The sequence below is a fragment of the Phalangium opilio genome, unplaced genomic scaffold (genome assembly GCF_054372755.1).
Source record: "Phalangium opilio isolate 3A_F unplaced genomic scaffold, DU_Popi_V2 ptg000022l_1, whole genome shotgun sequence".
In the NCBI taxonomy this organism is placed as follows: domain Eukaryota; kingdom Metazoa; phylum Arthropoda; class Arachnida; order Opiliones; family Phalangiidae; genus Phalangium; species Phalangium opilio.
The window spans coordinates 4,292,288-4,316,304 of record NW_028324154.1 but is presented as its reverse complement, the minus strand read 5'-3'; the positions used below and the strand labels follow the sequence as shown (position 1 = coordinate 4,316,304).

Below are 24,017 nucleotides of genomic sequence, written 5' to 3'. Positions count from 1 at the left end.
GTTTTGTGGCAATCTAGAATAATAACGATCGGTGCGGATGGTACTGTCACACGCTGTTTTTGAGTTTCCCACATTCACTCTGACCAGATATGGAGGCTTTTCCGTTCTATAGGCAAAGGAAAAATTATTATTAGAGATAGAACATAACATTTTAAAGGTGTGCAGTTGGCTTTAAACTTAGCAAACACGAATAACTATGTTAGTAGGCATTTACAGGACGTGGATGGCCGGTTAAGGCTTAGCACAAACTTATCAACAATTGGAACTTCTGTGTAAGTGAATATATGCGGTCAGCATAAATAGCACTGTCATAGACAATTTACAACCATGGAGAATTTATACCATTTACACCAGGAGGCCGAGCTACCTGGAGGACAGAAAGCCGTCTGCTTTTGAGCTCTAGACATCCTGACCTCCTGGTGTAAAGTTTGAATCCTCCATGAGTGCAAACTATGTACGACTCAATAAGAGTCGGGCAACCCTGACCTAAACTGCCAAGACAGAAGCTAAATATTCTCGTGTTCAATCACAATCAAAAATATTGGGCATATCTAATTAATCTAATTAATCTTCAAAAGTCAAACTTTGTTTTTATGTACCAAACAAACAAATAAATAAAAAATAAACGCTTTAAAACTACATGCCTTAATATAAAAGCCATAACTGAATGAAACTGCGATTCTCGACTGTAATTCCAATTCTTGACTCCAGCACTTGATGGTGAATACGGTATTTGATGGAAACGTTGCCTCTTGACGGTAGCTTTGGTCGTTGTCGGTAATTTAAATCCTTCAAGGAAACTGAGGTACTTGACAGCAACTCCAGTACTACATTCAAATTCTGGTTCTTGGCAATAAATCTGATGCTTGATCGTTACTCCTTGACAGTTCAGGAGAACTACAGAAATGACGGCTGAAATCAAATATTTGAATTACATCAAATGCATAATCGTCCTCTTAAAAGTATAAATAATAACATTCAAATTTCTTCATATTGACGCAACAAATAAAAAACAAGACGAAATAGAAAGAATAACAATTCTTAAAAAAAGGTTAGCGTTTAGATTGACTCACTCCACAAAAGAATGGTAGTTAATTGAGGCGGTAAATATACTCGTCTCAAAACACTGGCTGTTGAACTTGGCCAGCTTGACCCTTCCAAAGAACCATGAGGCATCATGGCGACGACTTGAAGCTTAAGCCTCGGACGTTCAAAAATCTATGGTAATCTAACTTATTGTTCATTCAAGGAGGAAATTAACACTTGAATATCGTTCATAAATACTTAAACTTTTAACTTTTACGAATATTTTAAAAACTATCACTGACAGATTGAAAAAGCTTAATCTCAAAATACGTCGCACATGATCACACATCCACACTCACCAAGAACCAGCAGAAAAATGGGAATTGGAATGGAAAAATGAGAATGACATAAACTCTGGGCATAGCCCACTCGATCCGCGCTCACAAACGCTGCGCTACTCGCGCTATAGTAGCCCGAGCAGCTAAAGTCGTGATGCGCGTGATCCAGTATGCTTTGCGACAAACCATAAGGTATCATCTGCAAGGCCGGAAATAAGATAACTTATTGTAGGACATGTGTCCAGTGAAGCTCCCTTTGACTGGATAAATTTGAGGACATTGTCCACTGGAGTGTGAAAATAGTGTGGCACTTTTAAAACTAAGGAAAATTTATTGGTCAAAATGTCCAGTGACCCCCTTAGTTTTTAACATAATTATGGGACATTTTAAAATTTTATTGGACAATGTCCAGTTTCCTATGCTTATTTCCAGTCCTGATATTCTACACCATGGCAAAGTACCCCTAGCAGGGCTCGACATAAGGATATTTTTTTTAGTAGTCAGCCTGACTAGTGAGCCCCCTATCCCAGTTTTTTTAGTAGACACTGACTAGTGAGACGCAATCCTAACTTGAAAACAGTGAGCTCAACAGAAAAATTTCATACAGTATTTTTCACTCGAAAACGCCCAGAGCACCTATAATTCATCAGTTCAAAAACCAATTTGGAAGGCCATAATTAATAACTAATGATATCAGTGTTTTCTTTTTAAATAATTTTCGTAATAACTAACTTTTTTTATTAAACTTCAAAATAATAACAGTTGTTAGGTTTTTTCACAATTAAATCTCACAATAATTTTATTATTTGTTTTAAGTTTCATAATAAATTAATAATACTATTAGTGGGGTTTTTTTTTCAATAATTTTTATAATAAAGAATGATATGTAGGGGCTTTTATTGTTTAATTTCATAATAAATAATGACATTTTAGGGGGGTGGGTTACTTAATTTTATAATAATGATATAATTTGCTTTTTCTTAAGCTACGTAATAAATAGTGACATTAGTGGTTTTTTTTAAATTTCACAAATAATATTAGTGATTTTTTTTAAAAATTTAACAACAAATATTAGATCATAATGCAATTAGTGCAGTTTTTTTTAATTTCATAATAAGTGAAAATAATGCCATTTTTTAATTTCAAAACAACTGATAGTTTTTTTTAGTTTCATAAGAAGTTATAATAGTTTTTTTTAATTTCATAAGAAGTTATAGTTATTAAATTTTTTTAAATTTCCTAAGAAGTTATAGTTTTTTTAAATTTCATAAGTGATAAGTTTTTTTTTTAATTTCATAATAAATAATGACATTTTAGGGGGTTGGGTTACCTAATTTTATAATAATGATAATATTTGCTTTTTCTTAAGCTACGTAATAAATAGTGACATTAGTGGTTTTTTTTAAATTTCACAAATAATATTACTGAGTTTTTTTTAAATTTAACAACAAATATTAGATCATAATAATGCAATTAGTGCAGTTTTTTTTAATTTCATAATAAGTGAAAATAATGCCATTTTTTTAATTTCATAATAACGATATTAGTGGTTTTTATTTAATTTCGGAGTAATGATATTAGAGGGTTTTTTCTTAATTTTGTAATAATCATATTAGTGGGTTCTTTTAACTTGAAAAGAAGTGATAATTTTTTTTTAATTTCATAACAAATGATAATAGTTTTTTCTTTGAATTTAATAACAAGTGATAATAGTTTTTTTTTTGAATTTCATAATAAATGCTGTTGTGGGGTTTTTTAAATTTCATAATAATAATAATGGTGTTTTTTCATTTCACAATAAATGATATTAGTGGGGGGGGGGTGTTTTTTTGTACTATGGCCATAAATTTAAGGTCTTATGGGGAAAGTTCCACCCATTTCAATAAATAAAGTTTCCCCACTTTAAATAACTACACAAAATAAATAAAGTGTCCCCATTTTACATACAAAATTTAAGATTCAAATATGTCCCTTTCATCATTTTCGCAATCTTGGCTTTTTGAAGTACTTTCAATTCCGTCCTCATTTTTACGATCTTCCTTCATTGCTTGCTTGCTCAAGTTCTCTTTATTATTGGAGAAATCTGGAATCGTTGTAACCGTCGAAAGGGGCAAACGTTCTTCAGTGGATGCTGTCGTGTTTGATGCCACATTTTCCTGCTAAATAAAATAAATTTAAGTTTCTCCATCAGTATTTATCGACACTGTACAAATATTGTTATCTGTCCCGCCATATATGCATAAGTAAATATATTTGTAACATAGAGCCCCTTTTAGAAATAAAATTTCTTCTCCTGGAATATTTATTAAGTAATGAATTTTAAATAACCACCCCTAAAGTTAGTTATTAGTCTTGAGAAGCGCAAGTTATGTTGTTATCTTCTAGAACTTTGCTACGAAACTAAATAAAATACCTGTTTCAATAGTTCCTTTGAGTGACGTCGCTCAATGTCCCACAAAAGTTTTTCGTCTAAGTTCATAGCTGCATCTTCATCACTGGATGGAATGTCGTTCTGGTTGTAATACACGAAAGAGCTTAATTGACTTTCAGGAACATGGTTCTGGTTGTAGAACACCAAGGAGCTTAATTGACCTTGAGGAACATTTAACTGACTTAGAGCAGCGCCTACGCTCATTTGACTATCGGGACCGCTTTTTTGACTATTGAGAACGCTTTTTTGACTTTCGGGACCGCTTTTTTGACTTTCGGGACCGCTTTTTTGACTTTCGGGACCGCTTTTTTGACTTCCGGGACCGCTTTTTTGACTTTCGGGACCGCTTTTTTGACTTTCGGGACCGCTTTTTTGACTTTCGGGACCGCTTTTTTGACTTTCGGGACCACTTTTTTGACTTTCGGGACCGCTTTTTTGACTTTCGGGACCACTTTTTTGACTTTCGGGACCACTTTTTTGACTTTCGGGACCACTGTTTTGACTGAGGAAGTCATTTTTGAAACCAGTTCCTTGAATTGAAGAAGGAGTTGAAAGACCAGTTCCTTGACTATTAGAAGCAGAATGTTCACAGTGAGAAATAGGATTTTCACGTTCGTTGCCATCTAGAGTTATCACACTTATATTTTGACGTCTCGGACCAGTAGATGTGATATCACGTGCATATGGTAGGTCACGACCTCCTCTACTTTTAGAAACCTCATTCGGACAACTATATTTCAAGTGGCCAAAACCATCACAAGAAAAACACCTTTTGCGAAACGTTGTAGATGATGAAATTTGGGAATCTTCATTTTGTCCATACTGGCTTTTGAAAATCTTTGATAGTTGAAGTTCCGTTAAGGCTTGGGCTGTCGTTAGTGAAAATCTTTGCGTTCTGAAATGAGTGTTTGCTCCAAATCCAAACAAGGTTATGGTTCCCAACGAAAGAATTGATTCTTTAGATGTTATTAACACTTTATGTTTATGCAATGTTTTGTTTTCGATTTGGAGATCCACTAGTGTTGTTCCAATGCAATTGGTCACATCTTCTACAGATTTGATTGATTCGTTTAAACGTCGGAATGGTGCGTCACTCAATGTTTCCCAAATGTTTTGTGGCAATCTAGAATAATAACGATCGGTGCGGATGGTACTGTCACACGCTGTTTTTGAGTTTCCCACATTCACTCTGACCAGATATGGAGGCTTTTCCGTTCTATAGGCAAAGGAAAAATTATTATTAGAGATAGAACATAACATTTTAAAGGTGTGCAGTTGGCTTTAAACTTAGCAAACACGAATAACTATGTTAGTAGGCATTTTCAGGACGTGGATGGCCGGTTAAGGCTTAGCACAAACTTATCAATCCGTCTTATTTAGTTAAAGCAAATGCAACTTCCGTGTAAGTGAATGAGCCTGGTTTAGTTTTGGGAAAGAAGAGATGGAAGTACAATGTTCCTTCTTTTAAACATGACTGTGTAAGAACATATACCATAAATTGCTAATGGGGCAAGATATTGTGTTAAGAGGTAGAAATATGTGGTCAGCATAAATAGCACTGTCGTAGACAGTTTACACCCATGGAGAATTCAATAGGACTCGGGCAACCCTGGCCTAAACTGACAAAGACAGAAGCTAAATGTTCTCGTGTTACCGTTGAATCTCAATCAAAAATAATGGGCAAATCTAATTAACACTTTAAAACTACAAGCCTTAATATGAAAGCCATAACTGAGTGAAACTGGGATTCTGGACCGCAATTCTGATTCTTGACTCCGGCACTTGATGGTGAATTTGGAATTTGATGGTAACTTTTTCTCTTGACGGTAGCTTTTGTCGTTGACGGTAATTTCAATGCTTCAGCGAAACTGAGGTACTTGACAGCAACTCCAGTACTACATTCAAATTCTGATTCTTGGCAGTAAATCTGATGCTTGATCGTTACTCCTTGACAGTTCAGGAGAACTACAGAAATGATGGCTGAAATGAAATGTTTGGATTATATCAAATGCATAATCGTCCTCTTTTTTTTTGCTCCGTAAAAGTATAATTAAATATTCATAAATAATAGCATTCCTATTTCTATATATAACGACACAACAAACAAAAAACAAAGCGTAATACAAAGAATAACAATTCTTAAGAAAAGGTTAGCGTTTAGATTGACTCACTCCACAAAAGAATGGTAGTTAGTTGAGGTAAATATACTCGTCTCAAAACACTGGCTGTTGAACTTGGCCAGCTTGACCCTTCCAAAGAACCATGTGGCATCATGGCGACGATTTTAAGCTTAAGCCTTGGACGTTCAAACATCTATTGTAATCTAACTTATTGTTCACTCAAGGAAGAAATTAACACTTGAATATCGTTTATAAATACTTAAACTTTTACGAATATTTTAAAAACTATCAGATTGCAAAAGATTAATCCCAAAATACGTCGCACATGATCGCGCATCCACACTCACCATTCACCAAGAACCAGCAGAATAATGGGAATGAGAATGACTCAATGACACAAACTCCGGGCACAGCCCACTCGATCCGCGCTCACAAACACTGCGCTACTCGCGCTATAGTTGAGCGAGCAGCTAGTGTCGTGATGCGCGTGATCGAGTAGGCTATGCGACAAACCATTTCCGTTTTAATTTTGAGCTGAGAAACAAAATTATCTTAAATATTAAAATAATTTGAATTAATATTAAATATCGTTTATAAATACTTAAACTTTTACGAATATTTTAAAAACTATCAGATTGCAAAAGATTAATCCCAAAATACGTCGCACATGATCGCGCATCCACACTCACCATTCACCAAGAACCAGCAGAATAATGGGAATGAGAATGACTCAATGACACAAACTCCGGGCACAGCCCACTCGATCCGCGCTCACAAACACTGCGCTACTCGCGCTATAGTTGAGCGAGCAGCTAGTGTCGTGATGCGCGTGATCGAGTAGGCTATGCGACAAACCATTTCCGTTTTAATTTTGAGCTGAGAAACAAAATTATCTTAAATATTAAAATAATTTGAATTAATATTAAATATCGTTTATAAATACTTAAACTTTTACGAATATTTTAAAAACTATCAGATTGCAAAAGATTAATCTCAAAATACGTCGCACATGATCGCGCATCCACACTCACCATTCACCAAGAACCAGCAGAATAATGGGAATGAGAATGACTCAATGACACAAACTCCGGGCACAGCCCACTCGATCCGCTCTCACAAACACTGCGCTACTCGCGCTATAGTTGCGCGAGCAGCTAGTGTCGTGATGCGCGTGATCGAGTAGGCTATGCGACAAACCATTTCCGTTTTAATTTTGAGCTGAGAAACAAAATTATCTTAAATATTAAAATAATTTTAATTAATATTAAATATTTTCTTCGTTAGTTTTTCGCCTTATTGAACGTTACATCGCGTTGATAAAGAACAATTAGACATTCTTGAGAGACTTGACTAATATTGACGTTTGAAATGAAGCATACTCCGGTTGCTTCGCCTTACTCAAATAGGTAGTATATAAGGGTCTCGAACTACAGCTAAAAGCAAGAACAACCGCAATTGCGAAAACCTTCGGTGGACGATCCCACCTTAGGGAGGCTAGACGTTTCTCGTAACCCTAGCTGATCGCCGCGAATGTCTTAAACACAACGATGACGATGGAGTAGAAGCCAGGTGTGCAGACTGGTGTCCATGTGGGATGGACAAAAACAAAGACCAGAAGATGGTGGTGTAGAAGCCAGGTTTACAGACTGGTGTCCATGTGGGATGGACAAAAACAAAGACCAGAAGATGGTGATGTAGAAGCCAGGTGTACAGACTGGTGTCCATATGGGATGGACAAAAACAAAGACCAGAAGATAGTGGTGTAGAAGCCAGGTGTACAGACTGGTGTCCATGTGGGATGGACAAAAGCAAAGACCAGAAGATGGTGGTGTTAGAAGCCAGTGTATACAGATTGGTGTTCATGTGGAATGGATAATTGACTAGTCAGATGAAGTAATAGTGGCCAGGCGAATTGTGGATAGCCTCAAGTTTTGAATTTTCCGGGAACTGTGAATGCGGTCCGGAAATGGCGAACACATTTGCTTCGATTCGGAAACTGCGAACGCGGTCCCCTGGGGTGAAAGTGCCTGACACACACACATACACACACACACACACACACACACATACACACACACACACAGACATGCCTGTCGATTTTAGAACCTCTCCGTGACATACGTCACTCGGAGAGGTAAAAATATCTTTTATGTTTTTGGTTTGACTTATCTACAGCTAGATGGTTTTTAGTCAAACGAACAAGAAGCATAAACCCATCAGTGGAAGCTTTACCATTATTTAATACATATCAAAAATTTTTGCTTACAATATAATGTCTACTGGTAGCTTCAAAATGCATTTTTTTAACGCTGACTAACAGTTGGCACAGTTTCGCAAAGCAATCTTGGAATTAAAATTCATATAATTTTTTAATAAAGAAAGTCTATTTTGGCCCGAGAAACAGGGAAAAAAAAGAAATGGCGTAATTTTTTTACATTCACACACAAACGATTAAAAATATGCGGTTTCCCATTGTCTGCTAGCAATCTACCACTATGGAGCAATATTAAAGGAGTTATTAATAAAATAAATAAGATCTAATGACATTTTCGTTCTCACTCCAGTGACATTACTCCACAGAAAATGGCAACGGAAAAAGAAATTTGTCGCTATTTTTTGGATATAAACACAAAACAATCAGGGAGTATGGACTAAGGAATATAAGCTTTACCCTTTTTGCATTATGTTGCATTATACATTTTGTTGTTAATTTCCTATATTATGAAAGAAAAACCGTTTCCGCTCATAAGAGTGGAAATGGTTGGTCTTTCATAACATAGTGTCACACCAGAACCTGCGCTTGTCATTTTCCCAACTAACATGTCTCTTAAAATTCTCGCGTGATCAACTGGGTTCACGCCAATAAAATAGATATAGTCCCATCAGAATCAGAAAGAGTTATTTGTAATAATTCCTCCAGGTTCTTCTCGCCAAGCTGAGAACTACGCGTTTTACGTCACGTTATCCAAAAACCCGACTATTTTCTTTGATGACTGCGCTGGCTCAGCGCTGAGCAGCGTGACGTCACAATTCAAAAACCAAATTCCATCCTGTAGGACACTTCTAACAGCGCTGAGCTCTGCTGAACGCGGCACAGATTTCCGCCATGATGCTTTACTTAATTTTAAAATCTAAACCTGATTATTTTAAAGTGTATTTAACTTTCGGTCTTTCTGAACCGTTAATGTCTCTGCATTACAGAAACGAAAAACAAACCCAAGTGTTTACTTTATGGTTCATTAGGCCTATTGACAAATAAAAGTTCATTTGACCGACAAAGTAGCGTTCTTTTTGAAATCACTAAAGAAAGGATTATGCTATAAAGAGATTTAGTATAGCTTTAGTAATATGTAAACAACCATTTCAAATAACAAAATTAAAAAAAATCTTTGAAATATCAAAATGAAACGGAGCTTTAAAGCTATAAAAGTACTAAATGCATCATAATTACGAAAAATATTTCCACATATTCATTTTATATTATGGAAAACGGGAATATTAAGGTTCTGAAGGATTTCTTTACACATCAAAACAAAACGAACTTCTAACGCAGCGCACTAGTGTTACAACGGACGGACACATATAGACAAACACATAGACTGCTGTTTTACCCTTTCCGTATTAATTTTGAGTTGAGAGACATGATTATCTTAAATATTAAAATAAATATAATTAATATTAAATATTTTCTTCGATAGTTGTTCGCCTTATTGAGCGTTACATCGTTTTGAAAAAGAACAATTAAACATTCTTGAGAGACTTGACTAATATTGGCGTTTGAAATGAAGCATACGCCGGTTGCTTCGCCTTCATCAAATAGGTAGTATATAAGGGTGTCGAATCGCAGCTATGGATAAGAACAGCGCAATTGCGTGAACCTTTGGTGGAAGCCCCACCATTGGGAGGCCGGACGTTTCTCGTAACCCTGGCCGATCGCCGCGTATGACCTAACCTTAAGGATGATGGTGGTATTAGAAGCCAGGTGTGCAGACTGGTGTCCATGTGGGATGGACAAAAACCAAGACCAGAAGATGGTGGTGTTAGAAGCCAGGTGTACAGACTGGTGTCCATGTGGGAAGGACAAAAACAAAGACCAGAAGGTGGTGGTGTTAGAAGCCAGGTGTACAGACTGGTGTCCATGTGGGATGGACAAAAACAAAGACCAGAAGATGGTGGTGTTAGAAGCCAGGTGTACAGACTGGTGTCCATGTGGGATGGACAAAAACAAAGACCAGAGGATGGTGGTGTTAGATGCCAGGTGTACAAACTGGTGTCCATGTGGGATGGACAAAAGCAAAGACCAGAAAATGATGGTGATGGAAGCCAGTAAGTACAGACTGGTGTCTATGTGGAATGGACAAAGATCACAAAATGGTGGTGTTTGAGCCAAAAAGTACAGATTGGTATTCATGTAGAATAGACAATTGACTAGTCAGATGAAGTGGTCAGTTGATTTGTGGATAGATTCAAGTTTTGAAATTTCCGGGAACTGTGAATACGGTCCGGAAATAGCGTACACATTTGCTTCAATTCGGAAACTGCGAACACGGTCCCCTGGGGTGTAAGTCAATAACAACAGACAGACACACACACACACACACAGACACGTCGAAATTAGAACCTCTCCGTGACATACGTCACTCGGAGAGGTAAAAGGAATGATCCGTACTGTTGCAGTGGGAACTCGGGTTTGAACCAAGGACCTCTCGATCTGCAGTAGAATGCTCTACCGCTGAGCTATTCCCCCTTGTTCATAACCGTAAAGTCTTTTTAACTAAAATAAACGAAATGATCCGTGCTGTTACAGGGAGAACTCGGGTTTGAACCAAGGATCTCTCGATCTAAAGTCGAATGCTCTACCTCTGAGCTATTCCCCCTTGTTCATAACCGTAATGTCGATTTAACTAAAATAAACGAAATGATCCGTGCTGTTACAGGGAGAACTCGGGTTTGAACCAAGGACCTCTCGATCTGCAGCCGAATGCTCTACCACTGAGCTATTCCCCCTTTTTCAAGGCCGTAATGTCGATTTAACTGAAATAACGGAATGATCCGTGCTGTTACAGGGGGAACTCGTGTTTGAACCAAGGACCTCTCGATCTGCAGTCGAATGCTCTACCGCTGAGCTATTCCCCCTTGTTCAAGGCCGTAATGTCGATTTAACTAAAATAAACGGAATGATCCGTGCTGTTACAGGGGGAACTCGGGTTTGAACCAAGGACCTCTCGATCTGCAGTCGAATGCTCTACCAGTGAGCTATGCCCCTTTGTTCCTCGCTCTAATGTCGATTTAAGTAAAATAAAAGGAATGATCCGTGCTGTTGCAGTGGGAACTCGGGTTTGAACCAAGGACCTCTCGATCTGCAGTAGAATGCTCTACCGCTGAGCTATTCCCCCTTGTTCATAACCGTAATGTCTATTTAACTAAAATAAACGAAATGATCCGTGCTGTTACAGGGAGAACTTGGGTTTGAACCAAGGATCTCTCGATCTAAAGTCGAATGCTCTACCTCTGAGCTATTCCCCCTTGTTCATAACCGTAATGTCGATTTAACTAAAATAAACGAAATGATCCGTGCTGTTACAGGGAGAACTCGGGTTTGAACCAAGGACCTCTCGATCTGCAGCCGAATGCTCTACCACTGAGCTATTCCCCCTTTTTCAAGGCCGTAATGTCGATTTAACTGAAATAACGGAATGATCCGTGCTGTTACAGGGGGAACTCGGGTTTGAACCAAGGACCTCTCGATCTGCAGTCGAATGCTCTACCGCTGAGCTCTTCCCCCTTGTTCAACGCCGTAATGTCGATTTAACTAAAATAAACGGAATGATCCGTGCTGTTACAGGGGGAACTCGGGTTTGAACCAAGGACCTCTCGATCTGCAGTCGAATGCTCTACCGCTGAGCTATTCCCCCTTGTTCAAGGCCGTAATGTCGATTTAACTAAAATAAACGGAATGATCCGTGCTGTTACAGGGGGAACTCGGGTTTGAACCAAGGACCTCTCGATCTGCAGTCGAATGCTCTACCGCTGAGCTATTCCCCCTTGTTCAAGGCCGTAATGTCGATTTAACTAAAATAAACGGAATGGTCCGTGCTGTTACAGGGGGAACTCGGGTTTGAACCAAGGACCTCTCGATCTGCAGTCGAATGCTCTACCAGTGAGCTATGCCCCTTTTTTCCTCGCTCTAATGTCGATTTAAGTAAAATAAAAGGAATGATCCGTGCTGTTGCATTGGGAACTCGGGTTTGAACCAAGGACCTCTCGATCTGCAGTAGAATGCTCTACCGCTGAGCTATTCCCCCTTGTTCATAACCGTAATGTCTATTTAACTAAAATAAACGAAATGATCCGTGCTGTTACAGGGAGAACTCGGGTTTGAACCAAGTACCTCTCGATCTGCAGCCGAATGCTCTACCACTGAGCTATTCCCCCTTTTTCAAGGACGTAATGTCGATTTAACTGAAATAACGGAATGATCCGTGTTGTTGCAGTGGGAACTCGGGTTTGAACCAACGACCTCTCGATCTGCAGTCGAATGCTCTACCGCTGAGCTATTCCCCCTTGTTCATAACCGTAATGTCTTTTTAACTAAAATAAACGAAATGATCCGTGCTGTTACAGGGGGAACTCGGGTTTGAACCAAGGACCTCTCGATCTGCAGTCGAATGCTCTACCGCTGAGCTATTCCCCCTTGTTCATAACCGTAATGTCGATTTAACTAAAATAAACGAAATGATCCGTGCTGTTACAGGGAGAACTCGGGTTTGAACCAAGGACCTCTCGATCTGCAGCCGAATGCTCTACCACTGAGCTATTCCCCCTTTTTCAAGGCCGTAATGTCGATTTAACTGAAATAACGGAATGATCCGTGCTGTTACAGGGGGAACTCGGGTTTGAACCAAGGACCTCTCGATCTGCAGTCGAATGCTCTACCAGTGAGCTATGCCCCTTTGTTCCTCGCTCTAATGTCGATTTAACTGAAATAACGGAATGATCCGTGTTGTTGCAGTGGGAACTCGGGTTTGAACCAAGGACCTCTCGATCTGCAGTCGAATGCTCTACCACTGAGCTATTCCCCCTTGTTCATAACCGTAATGTCTATTTAACTAAAATAAACGAAATGATCCGTGCTGTTACAGGGAGAACTCGGGTTTGAACCAAGTACCTCTCGATCTGCAGCCGAATGCTCTACCACTGAGCTATTCCCCCTTTTTCAAGGACGTAATGTCGATTTAACTGAAATAACGGAATGATCCGTGTTGTTGCAGTGGGAACTCGGGTTTGAACCAACGACCTCTCGATCTGCAGTCGAATGCTCTACCGCTGAGCTATTCCCCCTTGTTCATAACCGTAATGTCTTTTTAACTAAAATAAACGAAATGATCCGTGCTGTTACAGGGGGAACTCGGGTTTGAACCAAGGACCTCTCGATCTGCAGTCGAATGCTCTACCGCTGAGCTATTCCCCCTTGTTCATAACCGTAATGTCGATTTAACTAAAATAAACGAAATGATCCGTGCTGTTACAGGGAGAACTCGGGTTTGAACCAAGGACCTCTCGATCTGCAGCCGAATGCTCTACCACTGAGCTATTCCCCCTTTTTCAAGGCCGTAATGTCGATTTAACTGAAATAACGGAATGATCCGTGCTGTTACAGGGGGAACTCGGGTTTGAACCAAGGACCTCTCGATCTGCAGTCGAATGCTCTACCAGTGAGCTATGCCCCTTTGTTCCTCGCTCTAATGTCGATTTAACTGAAATAACGGAATGATCCGTGTTGTTGCAGTGGGAACTCGGGTTTGAACCAAGGACCTCTCGATCTGCAGTCGAATGCTCTACCAGTGAGCTATGCCCCTTTGTTCCTCGCTCTAATGTCGATTTAAGTAAAATAAAAGGAATGATCCGTGCTGTTGCAATGGGAACTCGGGTTTGAACCAAGGACCTCTCGATCTGCAGTAGAATGCTCTACCGCTGAGCTATTCCCCCTTGTTCATAACCGTAATGTCTATTTAACTAAAATAAACGAAATGATCCGTGCTGTTACAGGGAGAACTCGGGTTTGAACCAAGGATCTCTCGATCTAAAGTCGAATGCTCTACCTCTGAGCTATTCCCCCTTGTTCATAACCGTAATGTCGATTTAACTAAAATAAACGGAATGATCCGTGCTGTTACAGGGGGAACTCGGGTTTGAAGCAAGGACCTCTCGATCTGCAGTCGAATGCTCTACCAGTGAGCTATGCCCCTTTGTTCCTCGCTCTAATGTCGATTTAAGTAAAATAAAAGGAATGATCCGTGCTGTTGCATTGGGAACTCGGGTTTGAACCAAGGACCTCTCGATCTGCAGTAGAATGCTCTACCGCTGAGCTATTCCCCCTTGTTCATAACCGTAATGTCTATTTAACTAAAATAAACGAAATGATCCGTGCTGTTACAGGGAGAACTCGGGTTTGAACCAAGTACCTCTCGATCTGCAGCCGAATGCTCTACCACTGAGCTATTCCCCCTTTTTCAAGGACGTAATGTCGATTTAACTGAAATAACGGAATGATCCGTGTTGTTGCAGTGGGAACTCGGGTTTGAACCAAGGACCTCTCGATCTGCAGTCGAATGCTCTACCGCTGAGCTATTCCCCCTTGTTCATAATCGTAATGTCGATTTAACTAAAATAAACGAAATGATCCGTGCTGTTACAGGGAGAACTCGGGTTTGAACCAAGTACCTCTCGATCTGCAGCCGAATGCTCTACCACTGAGCTATTCCCCCTTTTTCAAGGCCGTAATGTCGATTTAACTGAAATAACGGAATGATCCGTGCTGTTACAGGGGGAACTCGGGTTTGAACCAAGGACCTCTCGATCTGCAGTCGAATGCTCTACCAGTGAGCTATGCCCCTTTGTTCCTCGCTCTAATGTCGATTTAAGTAAAATAAAAGGAATGATCCGTGCTGTTGCAGTGGGAACTCGGGTTTGAACCAAGGACCTCTCGATCTGCAGTAGAATGCTCTACCGCTGAGCTATTCCCCCTTGTTCATAACCGTAATGTCTATTTAACTAAAATAAACGAAATGATCCGTGCTGTTACAGGGAGAACTCGAGTTTGAACCAAGGATCTCTCGATCTAAAGTCGAATGCTCTACCTCTGAGCTATTCCCCCTTGTTCATAACCGTAATGTCGATTTAACTAAAATAACCGAAATGATCCGTGCTGTTACAGGGAGAACTCGGGTTTGAACCAAGGACCTCTCGATCTGCAGCCGAATGCTCTACCACTGAGCTATTCCCCCTTGTTCAAGGCCGTAATGTCGATTTAACTAAAATAAACGGAATGATCCGTGCTGTTACAGGGGGAACTCGGGTTTGAACCAAGGACCTCTCGATCTGCAGTCGAATGCTCTACCAGTGAGCTATGCCCCTTTGTTCCTCGCTCTAATGTCGATTTAAGTAAAATAAAAGGAATGATCCGTGCTGTTGCAGTGGGAACTCGGGTTTGAACCAAGGACCTCTCGATCTGCAGTAGAATGCTCTACCGCTGAGCTATTCCCCCTTGTTCATAACCGTAATGTCTATTTAACTAAAATAAACGAAATGATCCGTGCTGTTACAGGGAGAACTCGGGTTTGAATCAAGGATCTCTCGATCTAAAGTCGAATGCTCTACCTCTGAGCTATTCCCCCTTGTTCATAACCGTAATGTCGATTTAACTAAAATAACCGAAATGATCCGTGCTGTTACAGGGAGAACTCGGGTTTGAACCAAGGACCTCTCGATCTGCAGCCGAATGCTCTACCACTGAGCTATTCCCCCTTGTTCAAGGCCGTAATGTCGATTTAACTAAAATAAACGGAATGATCCGTGCTGTTACAGGGAGAACTCGGGTTTGAACCAAGGACCTCTCGATCTGCAGCCGAATGCTCTACCACTGAGCTATTCCCCCTTTTTCAAGGCCGTAATGTCGATTTAACTGAAATAACGGAATGATCCGTGCTGTTACAGGGGGAACTCGGGTTTGAACCAAGGACCTCTCGATCTGCAGTCGAATGCTCTACCACTGAGCCATTCCCCCTTTTTCAAGCCCGTAATGTCGATTTAACTAAAATAAAAGGAATGATCCGTGCTGTTGCAGTGGGAACTCGGGTTTGAACCAAGGACCTCTCAATCTGCAGTAGAATGCTCTACCGCTGAGCTATTCCTCCTTGTTCATAACCGTAATGTCTATTTAACTAAAATAAACGAAATGATCCGTGCTGTTACAGGGAGAACTCGGGATTGAACCAAGGATCTCTCGATTTGCAGTCGAATGCTCTACCGCTGAGCTATTCCCCCTTGTTCATAACCGTAATGTCGATTTAACTAAAATAAACGAAATGATCCGTGCTATTACAGGGGGAACTCGTGTTTGAACCAAGGACCTCTCGATCTGCAGTCGAATGCTCTACCAGTGAGCTATGCCCCTTTGTTCCTCGCTCTAATGTCGATTTAAGTAAAATAAAAGGAATGATCCGTGCTGTTGCAGTGGGAACTCGGGTTTGAACCAAGGACCTCTGGATCTGCAGTAGAATGCTCTACCGCTGAGCTATTCCCCCTTGTTCATAACCGTAATGTCTATTTAACTAAAATAAACAATATGATCCGTGCTGTTACAGGGAGAACTCGGGTTTGAACCAAGTACCTCTCGATCTGCAGCCGAATGCTCTACCACTGAGCTATTCCCCCTTTTTCAAGGACGTAATGTCGATTTAACTGAAATAACGGAATGATCCGTGTTGTTGCAGTGGGAACTCGGGTTTGAACCAAGGACCTCTCAATCTGCAGTAGAATGCTCTACCGCTGAGCTATTCCTCCTTGTTCATAACCGTAATGTCTATTTAACTAAAATAAACGAAATGATCCGTGCTATTACAGGGAGAACTCGGGTTTGAACCAAGGACCTCTCGATCTGCAGCCGAATGCTCTACCACTGAGCTATTCCCCCTTTTTCAAGGCCGTAATGTCGATTTAACTGAAATAACGGAATGATCCGTGCTGTTACAGGGAGAACTCGGGATTGAACCAAGGATCTCTCGATTTGCAGTCGAATGCTCTACCGCTGAGCTATTCCCCCTTGTTCATAACCGTAATGTCGATTTAACTAAAATAAACGAAATGATCCGTGCTATTACAGGGAGAACTCGGGTTTGAACCAAGGACCTCTCGATCTGCAGCCGAATGCTCTACCACTGAGCTATTCCCCCTTTTTCAAGGCCGTAATGTCGATTTAACTGAAATAACGGAATGATCCGTGCTGTTACAGGGGGAACTCGAGTTTGAACCAAGGACCTCTCGATCTGCAGTCGAATGCTCTACCGCTGAGCTAATCCCCCTTGTTCAAGGCCGTTATGTCGATTTAACTAAAATAAACGGAATGATCCGTGCTGTTACAGGGGGAACTCGGGTTTGAACCAAGGACCTCTCGATCTGCAGTCGAATGCTCTACCGCTGAGCTATTCCCCCTTGTTCAAGGCCGTAATGTCGATTTAACTAAAATAAACGGAATGATCCGTGCTGTTACAGGGGGAACTCGGGTTTGAACCAAGGACCTCTCGATCTGCAGTCGAATGCTCTACCAGTGAGCTATGCCCCTTTGTTCCTCGCTCTAATGTCGATTTAAGTAAAATAAAAGGAATGATCCGTGCTGTTGCAGTGGGAACTCGGGTTTGAACCAAGGACCTCTCGATCTGCAGTAGAATGCTCTACCGCTGAGCTATTCCCCCTTGTTCATAACCGTAATGTCTTTTTAACTAAAATAAACGAAATGATCCGTGCTGTTACAGGGGGAACTCGGGTTTGAACCAAGGACCTCTCGATCTGCAGTCGAATGCTCTACCACTGAGCCATTCCCCCTTTTTCAAGGCCGTAATGTCGATTTAACTAAAATAAAAGGAATGATCCGTGCTGTTGCAGTGGGAACTCGGGTTTGAACCAAGGACCTCTCAATCTGCAGTAGAATGCTCTACCGCTGAGCTATTCCTCCTTGTTCATAACCGTAATGTCTATTTAACTAAAATAAACGAAATGATCCGTGCTGTTACAGGGAGAACTCGGGTTTGAACCAAGGATCTCTCGATTTGCAGTCGAATGCTCTACCGCTGAGCTATTCCCCCTTGTTCATAACCGTAATGTCGATTTAACTAAAATAAACGAAATGATCCGTGCTATTACAGGGAGAACTCGGGTTTGAACCAAGGACCTCTCGATCTGCAGCCGAATGCTCTACCACTGAGCTATTCCCCCTTTTTCAAGGCCGTAATGTCGATTTAACTGAAATAACGGAATGATCCGTGCTGTTACAGGGGGAACTCGGGTTTGAACCAAGGACCTCTCGATCTGCAGTCGAATGCTCTACCGCTGAGCTATTCCCCCTTGTTCAACGCCGTAATGTCGATTTAACTAAAATAAACGAAATGATCCGTGCTGTTACAGGGGGAACTCGGGTTTGAACCAAGGACCTCTCGATCTGCAGTCGAATGCTCTACCGCTGAGCTATTCCCCCTTGTTCAAGGCCGTAATGTCGATTTAACTAAAATAAACGGAATGATCCGTGCTGTTGCAGTGGGAACTCGGGTTTGAACCAAGGACCTCTCGATCTGCAGTAGAATGCTCTACCGCTGAGCTATTCCCCCTTGTTCATAACCGTAATGTCTATTTAACTAAAATAAACAATATGATCCGTGCTGTTACAGGGAGAACTCGGGTTTGAACCAAGTACCTCTCGATCTGCAGCCGAATGCTATACCACTGAGCTATTCCCCCTTTTTCAAGGACGTAATGTCGATTTAACTGAAATAACGGAATGATCCGTGTTGTTGCAGTGGGAACTCGGGTTTGAACCAAGGACCTCTCGATCTGCAGTCGAATGCTCTACCGCTGAGCTATTCCCCCTTGTTCAAGGCCGTAATGTCGATTTAACTAAAATAAACGGAATGATCCGTGCTGTTACAGGGGGAACTCGGGTTTGAACCAAGGACCTCTCGATCTGCAGTCGAATGCTCTACCAGTGAGCCATTCCCCCTTTTTCAAGGCCGTAATGTCGATTTAACTAAAATAAAAGGAATGATCCGTGCTGTTGCAGTGGGAACTCGGGTTTGAACCAAGGACCTCTCAATCTGCAGTAGAATGCTCTACCGCTGAGCTATTCCCCCTTGTTCATAACCGTAATGTCTTTTTAACTAAAATAAACGAAATGATCCGTGCTGTTACAGGGGGAACTCGGGTTTGAACCAAGGACCTCTCGATCTGCAGTCGAATGCTCTACCACTGAGCCATTCCCCCTTTTCAAGGCCGTAATGTCGATTTAACTAAAATAAAAGGAATGATCCGTGCTGTTGCAGTGGGAACTCGGGTTTGAACCAAGGACCTCTCAATCTGCAGTAGAATGCTCTACCGCTGAGCTATTCCCCCTTGTTCATAACCGTAATGTCGATTTAACTAAAATAAACGAAATGATCCGTGCTGTTACAGGGAGAACTCGGGTTTGAACCAAGGACCTCTCGATCTGCAGCCGAATGCTCTACCACTGAGCTATTCCCCCTTTTTCAAGGCCGTAATGTCGATTTAACTGAAATAACGGAATGATCCGTGCTGTTACAGGGGGAACTCGGGTTTGAACCAAGGACCTCTCGATCTGCAGTCGAATGCTCTACCGCTGAGCTATTCCCCCTTGTTCAAGGCCGTAATGTCGATTTAACTAAAATAAACGGAATGATCCGTGCTGTTACAGGGGGAACTCGGGTTTGAACCAAGGACCTCTCGATCTGCAGTCGAATGCTCTACCGCTGAGCTATTCCCCCTTGTTCAAGGCCGTAATGTCGATTTAACTAAAATAAACGGAATGATCCGTGCTGTTACAGGGGGAACTCGGGTTTGAACCAAGGACCTCTCGATCTGCAGTCGAATGCTCTACCAGTGAGCTATGCCCTTTTGTTCCTCGCTCTAATGTCGATTTAAGTAAAATAAAAGGAATGATCCGTGCTGTTGCAGTGGGAACTCGGGTTTGAACCAAGGACCTCTCGACCTGCAGTAGAATGCTCTACCGCTGAGCTATTCCCCCTTGTTCATAACCGTAATGTCTATTTAACTAAAATAAACAATATGATCCGTGCTGTTACAGGGAGAACTCGGGTTTGAACCAAGTACCTCTCGATCTGCAGCCGAATGCTCTACCACTGAGCCATTTCCCCTTTTTCAAGGCCGTAATGTCGATTTAACTAAAATAAAAGGAATGATCCGTGCTGTTGCAGTGGGAACTCGGGTTTGAACCAAGGACCTCTCAATCTGCAGTAGAATGCTCTACCGCTGAGCTATTCCCCCTTGTTCATAACCGTAATGTCTATTTAACTAAAATAAACGAAATGATCCGTGCTGTTACAGGGAGAACTCGGGTTTGAACCAAGGATCTCTCGATTTGCAGTCGAATGCTCTACCGCTGAGCTATTCCCCCTTGTTCATAACCGTAATGTCGATTTAACTAAAATAAACGAAATGATCCGTGCTGTTACAGGGAGAACTCGGGTTTGAACCAAGTACCTCTCGATCTGCAGCCGAATGCTCTACCACTGAGCTATTCCCCCTTTTTCAAGGACGTAATGTCGATTTAACTGAAATAACGGAATGATCCGTGTTGTTGCAGTGGGAACTCGGCTTTGAACCAAGGACCTCTCGATCTGCAGTCGAATGCTCTACCGCTGAGCTATTCCCCCTTGTTCATAACCGTAATGTCTTTTTAACTAAAATAAACGAAATGATCCGTGCTGTTACAGGGGGAACTCGGGTTTGAACCAAGGACCTCTCGATCTGCAGTCGAATGCTCTACCACTGAGCCATTCCCCCTTTTTCAAGGCCGTAATGTCGATTTAACTAAAATAAAAGGAATGATCCGTGCTGTTGCAGTGGGAACTCGGGTTTGAACCAAGGACCTCTCAATCTGCAGTAGAATGCTCTACCGCTGAGCTATTCCCCCTTGTTCATAACCGTAATGTCTATTTAACTAAAATAAACGAAATGATCCGTGCTGTTACAGGGAGAACTCGGGTTTGAACCAAGGATCTCTCGATTTGCAGTCGAATGCTCTACCGCTGAGCTATTCCCCCTTGTTCATAACCGTAATGTCGATTTAACTAAAATAAACGAAATGATCCGTGCTGTTACAGGGAGAACTCGGGTTTGAACCAAGGACCTCTCGATCTGCAGCCGAATGCTCTACCACTGAGCTATTCCCCCTTTTTCAAGGCCGTAATGTCGATTTAACTGAAATAACGGAATGATCCGTGCTGTTACAGGGGGAACTCGGGTTTGAACCAAGGACCTCTCGATCTGCAGTCGAATGCTCTACCGCTGAGCTATTCCCCCTTGTTCAAGGCCGTAATGTCGATTTAACTAAAATAAACGGAATGATCCGTGCTGTTACAGGGGGAACTCGGGTTTGAACCAAGGACCTCTCGATCTGCAGTCGAATGCTCTACCGCTGAGCTATTCCCCCTTGTTCAAGGCCTTAATGTCGATTTAACTAAAATAAACGGAATGATCCGTGCTGTTACAGGGGGAACTCGGGTTTGAACCAAGGACCTCTCGATCTGCAGTCGAATGCTCTACCAGTGAGCTATGCCCTTTTGTTCCTCGCTCTAATGTCGATTTAAGTAAAATAAAAGGAATGATCCGTGCTGTTGCAGTGGGAACTCGGGTTTGAACCAAGGACCTCTCAATCTGCAGTAGAATGCTCTACCGCTGAGCTATTCCCCCTTGTTCATAACCGTAATGTCTATTTAACTAAAATAAACGAAATGATCCGTGCTGTTACAGGGAGAACTCGGGTTTGAACCAAGGATCTCTCGATTTGCAGTCGAATGCTCTACCGCTGAGCTATTCCCCCTTGTTCATAACCGTAATGTCGATTTAACTAAAATAAACGAAATGATCCGTGCTGTTACAGGGAGAACTCGGGTTTGAACCAAGTACCTCTCGATCTGCAGCCGAATGCTCTACCACTGAGCTATTCCCCCTTTTTCAAGGACGTAATGTCGATTTAACTGAAATAACGGAATGATCCGTGTTGTTGCAGTGGGAACTCGGGTTTGAACCAAGGACCTCTCGATCTGCAGTCGAATGCTCTACCGCTGAGCTATTCCCCCTTGTTCATAACCGTAATGTCTTTTTAACTAAAATAAACGAAATCATCCGTGCTGTTACAGGGGGAACTCGGGTTTGAACCAAGGACCTCTCGATCTGCAGTCGAATGCTCTACCACTGAGCCATTCCCCCTTTTTCAAGGCCGTAATGTCGATTTAACTAAAATAAAAGGAATGATCCGTGCTGTTGCAGTGGGAACTCGGGTTTGAACCAAGGACCTCTCAATCTGCAGTAGAATGCTCTACCGCTGAGCTATTCCCCCTTGTTCATAACCGTATTGTCGATTTAACTAAAATAAACGAAATGATCCGTGCTGTTACAGGGAGAACTCGGGTTTGAACCAAGGACCTCTCGATCTGCAGCCGAATGCTCTACCACTGAGCTATTCCCCCTTTTTCAAGGCCGTAATGTCGATTTAACTGAAATAACGGAATGATCCGTGCTGTTACAGGGGGAACTCGGGTTTGAACCAAGGACCTCTCGATCTGCAGTCGAATGCTCTACCGCTGAGCTATTCCCCCTTGTTCAAGGCCGTAATGTCGATTTAACTAAAATAAACGGAATGATCCGTGCTGTTACAGGGGGAACTCGGGTTTGAACCAAGGACCTCTCGATCTGCAGTCGAATGCTCTACCGCTGAGCTATTCCCCCTTGTTCAAGGCCGTAATGTCGATTTAACTAAAATAAACGGAATGATCCGTGCTGTTACAGGGGGAACTCGGGTTTGAACCAAGGACCTCTCGATCTGCAGTCGAATGCTCTACCAGTGAGCTATGCCCTTTTGTTCCTCGCTCTAATGTCGATTTAAGTAAAATAAAAGGAATGATCCGTGCTGCTGCAGTGGGAACTCGGGTTTGAACCAATGACCTCTCGATCTGCAGTAGAATGCTCTACCGCTGAGCTATTCCCCCTTGTTCATAACCGTAATGTCTATTTAACTAAAATAAACAATATGATCCGTGCTGTTACAGGGAGAACTCGGGTTTGAACCAAGTACCTCTCGATCTGCAGCCGAATGCTCTACCACTGAGCCATTCCCCCTTTTTCAAGGCCGTAATGTCGATTTAACTAAAATAAAAGGAATGATCCGTGCTGTTGCAGTGGGAACTCGGGTTTGAACCAAGGACCTCTCAATCTGCAGTAGAATGCTCTACCGCTGAGCTATTCCCCCTTGTTCATAACCGTAATGTCTATTTAACTAAAATAAACGAAATGATCCGTGCTGTTACAGGGAGAACTCGGGTTTGAACCAAGGATCTCTCGATTTGCAGTCGAATGCTCTACCGCTGAGCTATTCCCCCTTGTTCATAACCGTAATGTCGATTTAACTAAAATAAACGAAATGATCCGTGCTGTTACAGGGAGAACTCGGGTTTGAACCAAGGACCTCTCGATCTGCAGCCGAATGCTCTACCACTGAGCTATTCCCCCCTTTTCAAGGCCGTAATGTCGATTTAACTGAAATAACGGAATGATCCGTGCTGTTACAGGGGGAACTCGGGTTTGAACCAAGGACCTCTCGATCTGCAGTCGAATGCTCTACCGCTGAGCTATTCCCCCTTGTTCAAGGCCGTAATGTCGATTTAACTAAAATAAACGGAATGATCCGTGCTGTTACAGGGGGAACTCGGGTTTGAACCAAGGACCTCTCGATCTGCAGTCGAATGCTCTACCAGTGAGCTATGCCCTTTTGTTCCTCGCTCTAATGTCGATTTAAGTAAAATAAAAGGAATGATCCGTGCTGTTGCAGTGGGAACTCGGGTTTGAACCAAGGACCTCTCGATCTGCAGTAGAATGCTCTACCGCTGAGCTATTCCCCCTTGTTCATAACCGTAATGTCTATTTAACTAAAATAAACAATATGATCCGTGCTGTTACAGGGAGAACTCGGGTTTGAACCAAGTACCTCTCGATCTGCAGCCGAATGCTCTACCACTG

General features: G+C 41.8%; 1 protein-coding gene and 19 non-coding genes across 20 annotated transcripts; all 20 read right to left on the bottom strand.

Moving 5' to 3' along the window:
* Window positions 1–3,263: 3,263 nt before the first annotated feature.
* Window positions 3,264–6,066, bottom strand: LOC149695219 (uncharacterized). The gene is made up of 4 exons (XM_089867491.1): window positions 5,967–6,066; window positions 5,508–5,775; window positions 3,778–5,011; window positions 3,264–3,523 (listed from the first exon to the last, which is right to left on the bottom strand). Exons 1-4 carry the CDS (start codon window positions 6,064–6,066, stop codon window positions 3,317–3,319), a joined length of 1,809 nt encoding a protein of 602 aa, XP_089723617.1. The 3' UTR covers window positions 3,264–3,316.
* Window positions 6,067–11,758: 5,692 nt separating this feature from the next.
* TRNAC-GCA (transfer RNA cysteine (anticodon GCA)) lies at window positions 11,759–11,830 on the bottom strand. The gene has a single exon. It is a non-coding gene; the product is annotated as a tRNA-Cys (tRNA).
* Window positions 11,831–11,888: 58 nt separating this feature from the next.
* On the bottom strand, window positions 11,889–11,960 carry TRNAC-GCA (transfer RNA cysteine (anticodon GCA)). The gene has a single exon. It is a non-coding gene; the product is annotated as a tRNA-Cys (tRNA).
* Window positions 11,961–12,537: 577 nt separating this feature from the next.
* TRNAC-GCA (transfer RNA cysteine (anticodon GCA)) lies at window positions 12,538–12,609 on the bottom strand. Its single transcript has one exon. It is a non-coding gene; the product is annotated as a tRNA-Cys (tRNA).
* Window positions 12,610–13,314: 705 nt separating this feature from the next.
* TRNAC-GCA (transfer RNA cysteine (anticodon GCA)) lies at window positions 13,315–13,386 on the bottom strand. Its single transcript has one exon. It is a non-coding gene; the product is annotated as a tRNA-Cys (tRNA).
* A 2,523-nt stretch (window positions 13,387–15,909) lies between these two features.
* TRNAC-GCA (transfer RNA cysteine (anticodon GCA)) lies at window positions 15,910–15,981 on the bottom strand. The gene has a single exon. It is a non-coding gene; the product is annotated as a tRNA-Cys (tRNA).
* Window positions 15,982–17,336: 1,355 nt separating this feature from the next.
* TRNAC-GCA (transfer RNA cysteine (anticodon GCA)) lies at window positions 17,337–17,408 on the bottom strand. The gene has a single exon. It is a non-coding gene; the product is annotated as a tRNA-Cys (tRNA).
* A 318-nt stretch (window positions 17,409–17,726) lies between these two features.
* TRNAC-GCA (transfer RNA cysteine (anticodon GCA)) lies at window positions 17,727–17,798 on the bottom strand. Its single transcript has one exon. It is a non-coding gene; the product is annotated as a tRNA-Cys (tRNA).
* A 447-nt stretch (window positions 17,799–18,245) lies between these two features.
* TRNAC-GCA (transfer RNA cysteine (anticodon GCA)) lies at window positions 18,246–18,317 on the bottom strand. The gene has a single exon. It is a non-coding gene; the product is annotated as a tRNA-Cys (tRNA).
* A 58-nt stretch (window positions 18,318–18,375) lies between these two features.
* On the bottom strand, window positions 18,376–18,447 carry TRNAC-GCA (transfer RNA cysteine (anticodon GCA)). Its single transcript has one exon. It is a non-coding gene; the product is annotated as a tRNA-Cys (tRNA).
* Window positions 18,448–19,154: 707 nt separating this feature from the next.
* On the bottom strand, window positions 19,155–19,226 carry TRNAC-GCA (transfer RNA cysteine (anticodon GCA)). The gene has a single exon. It is a non-coding gene; the product is annotated as a tRNA-Cys (tRNA).
* Window positions 19,227–19,542: 316 nt separating this feature from the next.
* On the bottom strand, window positions 19,543–19,614 carry TRNAC-GCA (transfer RNA cysteine (anticodon GCA)). The gene has a single exon. It is a non-coding gene; the product is annotated as a tRNA-Cys (tRNA).
* A 58-nt stretch (window positions 19,615–19,672) lies between these two features.
* Window positions 19,673–19,744, bottom strand: TRNAC-GCA (transfer RNA cysteine (anticodon GCA)). Its single transcript has one exon. It is a non-coding gene; the product is annotated as a tRNA-Cys (tRNA).
* Window positions 19,745–20,711: 967 nt separating this feature from the next.
* Window positions 20,712–20,783, bottom strand: TRNAC-GCA (transfer RNA cysteine (anticodon GCA)). The gene has a single exon. It is a non-coding gene; the product is annotated as a tRNA-Cys (tRNA).
* Window positions 20,784–21,230: 447 nt separating this feature from the next.
* On the bottom strand, window positions 21,231–21,302 carry TRNAC-GCA (transfer RNA cysteine (anticodon GCA)). Its single transcript has one exon. It is a non-coding gene; the product is annotated as a tRNA-Cys (tRNA).
* A 58-nt stretch (window positions 21,303–21,360) lies between these two features.
* TRNAC-GCA (transfer RNA cysteine (anticodon GCA)) lies at window positions 21,361–21,432 on the bottom strand. Its single transcript has one exon. It is a non-coding gene; the product is annotated as a tRNA-Cys (tRNA).
* A 707-nt stretch (window positions 21,433–22,139) lies between these two features.
* TRNAC-GCA (transfer RNA cysteine (anticodon GCA)) lies at window positions 22,140–22,211 on the bottom strand. Its single transcript has one exon. It is a non-coding gene; the product is annotated as a tRNA-Cys (tRNA).
* A 317-nt stretch (window positions 22,212–22,528) lies between these two features.
* On the bottom strand, window positions 22,529–22,600 carry TRNAC-GCA (transfer RNA cysteine (anticodon GCA)). Its single transcript has one exon. It is a non-coding gene; the product is annotated as a tRNA-Cys (tRNA).
* Window positions 22,601–22,658: 58 nt separating this feature from the next.
* On the bottom strand, window positions 22,659–22,730 carry TRNAC-GCA (transfer RNA cysteine (anticodon GCA)). Its single transcript has one exon. It is a non-coding gene; the product is annotated as a tRNA-Cys (tRNA).
* Window positions 22,731–23,567: 837 nt separating this feature from the next.
* Window positions 23,568–23,639, bottom strand: TRNAC-GCA (transfer RNA cysteine (anticodon GCA)). Its single transcript has one exon. It is a non-coding gene; the product is annotated as a tRNA-Cys (tRNA).
* Between the last annotated feature and the right edge of the window lie 378 nt (window positions 23,640–24,017).